The sequence below is a fragment of the Nicotiana attenuata genome, unplaced genomic scaffold (assembly GCF_001879085.1).
Source record: "Nicotiana attenuata strain UT unplaced genomic scaffold, NIATTr2, whole genome shotgun sequence".
Lineage (NCBI taxonomy): Eukaryota > Viridiplantae > Streptophyta > Magnoliopsida > Solanales > Solanaceae > Nicotiana > Nicotiana attenuata.
In genome coordinates this window covers 40,462-48,484 of record NW_017675377.1, presented here as the reverse complement: position 1 = coordinate 48,484, position 8,023 = coordinate 40,462, and the positions used below count along the sequence as shown (strand labels likewise).

Sequence of the window (8,023 nt, the reverse complement as noted above, 5' to 3'; positions counted from 1 at the left end):
TATGGTCTATTCATGGTTAAGTCTTATTACCAAAGTTAGCGAGAGAGGAGTCGAGCTTCCCACACCTATCTATTCGGGTCCCAAGGGCGTCTATGAAGGTTTGTCTCTTCATGTGGTTCGCTGCAAGGGGGAGTGATACTAACAGCAGAAAACCTGAGGGATAGGGATCACTTATATCAATTGGTTTACCATGTGCATATATTTGGGTGAAGACGTAGACTATCCTCCGTTAAACTGTCAGGTGGCTGCACATTTCTGGTGGGTGGTTCCAGATTGGTTTGGAGTACAGCGGGTGATGAGGGGAACAGTGAAGGAGGCATTACACAATGGAGCTTTTAGAAGGAGGAAAAGAAGACTGAAGGCATGGGATATTGCTCCATTAGCCCTCATGTAGGAAAGAGAGGATTAGGAGATCGTCCGAAGGGTTTGAAATTGATTTTGTAACATTGAAAATAGTCTCCTGTTCCTAGTATCTTTTAGCTGCACCCATGAAGTTCCTATCTGTGTAGAAGATGGAGTGTGTAGATTCTCTATTATTTGTGTACGGCTTGTATACAGAAATTCTCCATCATTAATAAAATTATTTACCCTGCAGAACAAACACCAATTGCAGGATTTGAGGTCCTTAAAGTCTGTCTTACAGCTAACAAAATACAACAAGTAGAAGTGGTAGATAGATAAATAAGTTGCTAATTTTGTACCATTGCAGTATTCTTGGAGGTTGGCAACAGCAACTTCCAGCCCTCTACTCGCAGTTGCATTACCAACAGCTGATGAGATAGTCATGCTTTGTCTTCCGATATCGTCCTCGGCAAATGATCCTGAAATAGTATGGATGTCAAAAGATAATCTTCATAAAAATCTTCGGAAAAAGAAGAAAATAAGTCCTAACATGAAAATCCCTTGAAAAATATTGTTGAACGTAACTGCAGCCAGAAAAAAAAATACTGTTATACTCCTGTATACCAACAAAGAGTTCAGTGTCCATTTGTTTTATCTAAATAGGAATAACACAGAAGTGAAGGATAAGATATCCTCCTCAAATGGAAACGAACATTGTGTAAAGTGCATGCAATCAGTATATTTAAGATATTAAAAACCTAGGTCTAAAGTAATACAAGCGATGAGGAGAATGAATAGTGATCAAGACAATTGGTCATTGACTGGGACATGCAAAATCCAACGGTCAAACCAAACCACTCTCAAATGCCCCTCCTAGCCCTCAAAAAAGAATTTAGAAAGGGCACAGGGCAGCAGGATATTCGCGTCAGCTATTCTGCTATGTCATTTGTCATACATATGATATGTTCCTAAGTAATAGAAAACATGTATAGAATGCGAGCCGCTACACATTTTATTGCACCGGCCAAAACATTTGAAGTTCATAAAGTTTCCTCCATGATTATGAGATTAAAATACAGAGATACTAGATGTTATGCCAATGCAAACCTCATGAGAAGACAATGTGTTAGCTTTGCTTAGTCAAGTAAGGAAAATATCTAAATCAGGGTCTAGACAGGAAAAGGAGGACCCAGCTCCAGGCTGCTCGGGGCATAGCTGAAACTAAAATAGGGAACTGAACAGGAAATAATGAGGAAGAAGACGAGATACATAGAGAATACAGAGATTAGGTTCAAGACACTGATATAACAACTCCACATCGGAAGCCTACGGTATAAACTGTATTATTAATAAAACTACAGATAAAAGCCAAATGACATATGATTATGATACAGAGGCTTAAAACTCAGAAGCAGCTGATTCTCTTAAGGATCATTTGAACAAGTTATACCAGGATTATAACGTTGGGGATTATAATAGGGGAATCATATAATAACGGGATTATTTAGAGGATATACCTTTTTCAATAGATGTTTGATTTCTTTGGATTAAAAAGGGATATACGGGATATGATATAAAACCTGTGTTTGGTTTTATAATAGATAAACTAGGATAAACTTCCATACCAATTTTAACCTTGGCCTTCTTAAAGGACTTTGGGAGAAGGGCACTTTTATCATTTGGTTGTTTTGCCCCGGGATTAGCTATCCCAGGATTGTTATCCTATATTGAATGTGGTATAAAAACAATACCCAAATTGTGGTATAACTAATCCCAAGATTGCTTATACCAGAAAAACAACATCCAACCAAACACGAGCTTAAATAATCCCACATTTTATCCCGGGATTATTCTTCTTTTATCCCATGATACAAATGACCCCTTACTTTATACATTGGCTACTAGGTAATAAATGTAAGGAGTTAGACTTTACAATTGACAGCTCAAATGATCACAGTAAAAGAATTTTTAGGTAAAAAAAAGCATGATTTTTACCACATAGAATATTAAGGAAGCATATGGATCTTACTTAATTTTTGAGCAATCGAAGCAGCTTCAGCAACACGACTATCATCAGAGAACAAAGGAGAAAGTTCCATCAGGTCTCCTGGACTGCTATTGAACTCCATCAAGTACTATGAAATGGAAAGCAACTTACACTGTTAGTTTCCAAATGAGGATAGAAACTAGAATAGCCCTACATGCAAGGATTATTTTGCCGAATGCACGAAGCTAGTCATGAAAAGTTTACCTTTATGAGCTCTATCGTCTGACTAGCAACTTCTCTCTGAGCATCTGCACTCTGGACACAAACAGAGATTCAGTAGATATCGGACATACTAACAGCATTAAACAGCTCAGGAAAAGAATAAACATGGACAAAATAATGGAGTTAGGTCTTAAGGAAAAATTTCTTTTTCTTTCTCCTCTTAAAAGTAGGCATTTCATAATTAGTAGAAGAAAAGCAAAGTAAAAGGGGAAGGATACTGTGGAATTTCTGGAAGCAAACAAACTTGCACGTGGCCATAACGAAACACTTCCACTTGATCAATTGTTTATAATATAAAACATCATACGAAATTAACCTTAATCAAGAATCAAAACAAGTGCTTACAAGACTTGCAAAAAGCAAAGAAATTAAGCTGCTATACCTGTAGATGATCTCCTATTTTGGCAGCTGTTTGACCCACACTAGATATACGCAAATCCAACCGTGCAAAGCTATCAAACAAGCCGTCCACACCTTTTTCCAGCTGCACATTGCATTGTTCATCAAACTTAAACTGAGGTCTTTATCTAGGTAAAAAGCATCTCTTTTTTTGAATATCCCTAGAAGTACAAAGTGAAGAAAGAGACAACAACAGACCAAGTGGATTGTTCTCATTTTCATAAAACAAATTTAAGAATTATATTGAAAACATTCACCACTCTGACTTAAAATGTTACCTCGGCAGCACTTTGTCATTTATTTGCTCTATCAAGAAACTTACTCCATTAAAGCAGCAGATTGCACTAAAATGAGCTAATCCCCAAACTATTTCCAGAAAAAAGATTTCCCTTAAAAGAACTATAACTTCATCTTATAATGACCACAGTCCAATGAACTAACCTCAAAAAGAGTCTTGCGGTGCGTTGTATCTTGGACAGCAACTTCCTTCTTAAGATTGTTAAGTTTCCCATCAATCTTTGATCAAATATGAAGGCATCAGAACAAAAACCTTCAGAAACAGTATTACCTCGCTGAATCCACATATAATCCTTTACTATACCTGTTTTCTGAGATCAACCAGTTGTTTACACGAATTCTTAAATAAAGATAATAAATCATCAACTTCAGGGAATAGCGGACTTGACATTCCTTGTGCTGACTTTCCCGCATCTGGTGGGGTCCACAAATTCCCATTTGGTAGAGCATCATGGCCTTCAGCTGCGTCCGATTCTTCTTCTTGATAAGAAGGTAATATCTCATTCACCAAGTTACCAAACAAGCCATCAAAGGAGAACTCCCCCTGCATTTAGTGGGTAAAACACGCTGCTGTCAGTTAACTACCAACTTTCTAAAGCTTAAGTTGGCATAATCTTCCATACACATTATATGACATCTGAGGCGTCACCTTGAAATCATCTATGTCAAGAACAAGCGGATCAGAGTCAGCAGATGCGGAACTTGAAAACCTGTCAGCCCTCACTCCATCTCTAGTCTCTCTCATCTATTCTGAGTCACAAGAAAATGGAACCAGAAATTATATCCGTCATCTTTGCTAAAAAACTGGATTATAATCATTTGATAAGCAGGATAACTGAGCTAAAAATTAGCATAAATTTGGTGGTGTACAACACAAGACTGTGATCAGTCCTCATTGGTTCCTTGCCAACAGCTATAGGATAGACAAGAAAGGAAGAAAAAGGTAGCAACAAAAAAGAGTGAAATTCTAAAAGTACAAAATTATGTTAAAAACCCTAAAAGCCACAAGACAAGCACTTTCATTCAAAATTCAAAGCTCGGATGAGATGTTAGTGTGTATTGGCCATTTCTAGTAACTATTGGATCTGCTCTAAACTAACCTTATACGGAGCAGGGACATATATCTGTTCCTTTTTTTCTTTCTTTTATCAGGTACGATGAGATTTCATTAACAATAATCAGTAGATGCTAACACCTACAAGTTGTAGGAAAAAGAAGTTAGCTCGTGAAAAAAAAATGATAAAGAAATGGACTTTAAGTCTAATTCAACCCAAAAGCTAGCTCATGAGGTGAGGATTGCCCCAGCTATATAAGGAGACCAAGTCCCGCATCCCCATACGATGTGGAAGACTCAACACCCCATGCACAATAAGGCAGAGCGTGGACTATATATGGGGGCCAACATCGGTGAAACAAAGAGTTGGGATGAAGTCTGGCTCTGATACCATGATAAAGAAATGGACCTTGGCCTAACTCAATACCAGAAGGTAGCTCGTGAAGTGAGGATTGACCAAGCCATAAGAAGAAAGTCCCCATCCCCATCCGATGTATCCCCTATAATTTCCAAGGGAAGGGACATATATCTTTTCTTACATCACTTATCACTTTCATCTCAATTCTGGCTTTTTCATTTAACATAACCAATGGTTTCTTTTCTACCTAAAAGCACTTATCCGGATATTAGGGATATCAATCCGATATGCCTGTTAAAGAAGCATCTAAACATCTATAGGGCTATTACTAAATACGTTATTAGAAATTCCAAGATTTATAAAAGGAAGACTTGATGCAACCCCTATCGACGATGAGATAGCATATATGTTCACAACAGCCAGATTAGTGGTGGACTTTGGAGAGGAATTATCGGAAAATTTGAGTTCCCTGTGTCCAATGATTCGATATCAGAAGCAAACCTTGATATGGCATGTCAGCTCGGTTGTCAAAGACTCTTTTAATGGACTCTTAAAATTTTCACCTTGAAACATCTCTCGCCGTGTGAAGTGAAGGAGCAAGGACAATCCCACATGTGATGAGCTCTCAACACCAAGATATATGACACGTTAAATTTGGAGATGCCATTGTGGTCAATGCTCAATACGGATGAAGGGATAAAATTAAATAGTTTGGTAACAAATAGGGACATCCCAATTATGCCCTACAACATATTCTTTTGTGCTTCAAGAATGATCTATGGTTGCACATAAGCAATTTGATGAACTGATGCTTGCAAATATCTTGCCATTTTTGCAAGTTGCTCGAAATGCATTCCGATGCCAGATGACTTAAGCAATAGAATTGAGTGGATATATCAGTTAATGGTTCGTTTGGAAATTTCACGGAGAAGATCTGATTCTTCTCCTTCTCTACTATGTTTCTGCCACAGAGTTGTAAACTTTCATCTTAGATGCCCATTACATGTTGGTATTAGAACATGTCGACCAAGGACAAAGAAAATGCTTTGAATCCCCTTCAGATATTATGGTCATTTTGGATGGAAGAAATAGGAATGATTTTGAAGGTATTGAGACTCTTATTTGGAGATCAAGGGTTACATTTTTTGTAATGTTGGAACATTGAGATGGCTAGTTCAGTAAGACCGTCTTTACCAGCACCACCTTGTTGTTTTTGATTTCCATACATCTATAGGAGTCGGTTTAAGGGACATACTTCCTTCCTTGCTGCCTAATTCAAATGCAATAAGGTCATTGTTCGCTCCCCTTTAAACCTTCTAAGGTGGTTGGGAGCTTATTATATTGGTTAATTTCAAGTTTCAGCAATATCTTTTCTCTTATATATTTCTACGAATCTCGCGGACCTATTTATCTTAGGGTCATAGAGCTTAATGTTTGGTGAAAAAATTGGAAACCCAAACTAGAACTTGCAATTTCAGTAGATAATGCAGCTAATTCATTCCTCTTTTAGAATATGATACGTTTCCAATAAACCGGAGAACACTAGAACCTGCACTTCAGTGGAAGCAGGTGAGATCTCATCTCATCACCTGGTTACAAAATATCAGAGCAATTATTAACAGGTGAAAAGCAGAGACAGAATCCAAGCGAAAACAACTCCAACTAGCACAGTGTTGTCAAAGGGGCCTGAAGCTTGGTGAAGCCCAGGCTATGCGCTTCGCATCGCTTTGTTGGCGCTTTACTGTAGGCTTAAGGTGCTAACGGATTTTGTCTTTAAGAGCACAACACTTGACAACAAATATAGTTGACGAAGTGATGCCTTATTGTTAAGAAAATGTCATGACGAAACTTTTAGTGATTAAGAACAAGATATTAGAAATTCAATTACTTCATTTTAACTGCACATATATAGTTCAATTACAGTTTTTACATTCTTTGTCCAACTATTTATTGTTTGTGTTTTCTTGTTGTTATATTCCTACTTTTATTTCTTCTCTATTGGCGCTTTTCTTCACTAAAGCCCGTGCTTTTATTGCGATATGCGCTTAAATCCCCAATAGAGTCTCCCGGAAACCGCCTCTTTACCCTTTCGTGTAGGGGTAAGGTCTGCGTACATCCTACCCTCCCCAGACCCCACTAGTGGGATTTTACTGGGTATGTTGTTGTTGTTGAACTAGCAGCAACATGTACATGCAAATATAGCAGCACAAATTAAAGAACACAAACTAGCAACATGTACATGCAAATATAGCAGCACAAATTAAAGAACACAAACTAGTCACGGAAACACAAGGTTATTCGGGACACACAACAAGTAATATCAAGATGTTTAATTTTTGTATAAAGCAAAATTAGAGACCCGACTTATCTAATCCAATTTCAACAAGGCGCTCTGTATAAAAAAACAGAACGAAATCCAGTTGAAAATAAAAGCAAGAAAACTTCTTCGAAAATAATTAGTTGCAATTCAAACATCAACTAATGAAACTGTAATTATATTTTAATTAATGACTAGGATGTGATGCTGAAAATTGCAGAAATTTAACAGTAAAGGAAGTGAAACAAAAATAAGAGCTGACCGCTAATACTGTCAATCTTAAACCTGCAAGGTATTTTCAATTTGTAAAAGTATGCAGGTTAATAAGCAAATGCATAGCAACTGAATTGAGCAACAAGTACAATTGACTAATTGAGTAGAGAAATGAACTCGCCTTTTTTTTCCTCAATAATGTAGAGAAGAATGAATGGGGCAGTTTGCAGGACCACTAGCTCAATTGGAGTCCGCTCTGTTTCCAGCTAATTGGCGATCTGTCGAAAATTTCAGGATTAACAAGAAGTACTAGGAGAAGAACACGGTTTTCGTTGGAGTAGAGAGAAGAAGATCTCAACGAAAGTAACAATGAGCTTTTCTTTACTGTATTTGTTTATATTTTCTCCGTTGTAAATGTAGACCGAGAAACTCAAGGCAGCAAGAAGAGTCAGGGAGCAAGGGACAATTCAAAGTTTACTTGTGGGCCTGTTGGGCCGGGTTGGCCTGTTTAACGTGTTCACTTTTTTGAAAAATTGGCATCCTATAACAACCCATAATAGGAATTGGCAACTTTTTAGCGCTATATTAGGTTTGACAATGATAGCCCCAAGCAATTGGCATTATACACCCAAATCCTTACAAAAACCTACCCTCTTTTATATTCTCTCAAAAAAAAAAAAAATACACGTTTATTTTAGCTTCCTCCCCCCTTTCTCTCCTTGTAATTCTTCTTCTATCTCTTCTATTTTGCTCTCATAGCTTAGGAAAAATTCT

At 37.4% G+C, this 8,023-nt stretch overlaps 1 protein-coding gene across 2 annotated transcripts in view; it reads right to left on the bottom strand.

The window, feature by feature from the left end:
* LOC109220009 (exocyst complex component SEC10-like) overlaps nucleotides 1-7,678 on the bottom strand; it is a 27,378-nt gene extending 19,700 nt beyond the window's left edge. The window contains exons 1-8 of one of the 2 annotated variants that reach the window (XM_019384469.1): nucleotides 7,431-7,678; nucleotides 3,957-4,057; nucleotides 3,612-3,851; nucleotides 3,452-3,526; nucleotides 2,994-3,095; nucleotides 2,594-2,644; nucleotides 2,372-2,477; nucleotides 702-821 (exon numbers count right to left, since the gene is read on the bottom strand). In XM_019384469.1, the coding sequence (XP_019240014.1) occupies nucleotides 702-821; nucleotides 2,372-2,477; nucleotides 2,594-2,644; nucleotides 2,994-3,095; nucleotides 3,452-3,526; nucleotides 3,612-3,851; nucleotides 3,957-4,052 (790 nt within the window). In that variant the 5' untranslated portion in view covers nucleotides 4,053-4,057; nucleotides 7,431-7,678. The remainder of the gene's footprint in view (nucleotides 1-701; nucleotides 822-2,371; nucleotides 2,478-2,593; nucleotides 2,645-2,993; nucleotides 3,096-3,451; nucleotides 3,527-3,611; nucleotides 3,852-3,956; nucleotides 4,058-7,430) is intronic. The other variant, XM_019384470.1, reaches the window with a different exon arrangement.
* Nucleotides 7,679-8,023: the final 345 nt, after the last annotated feature.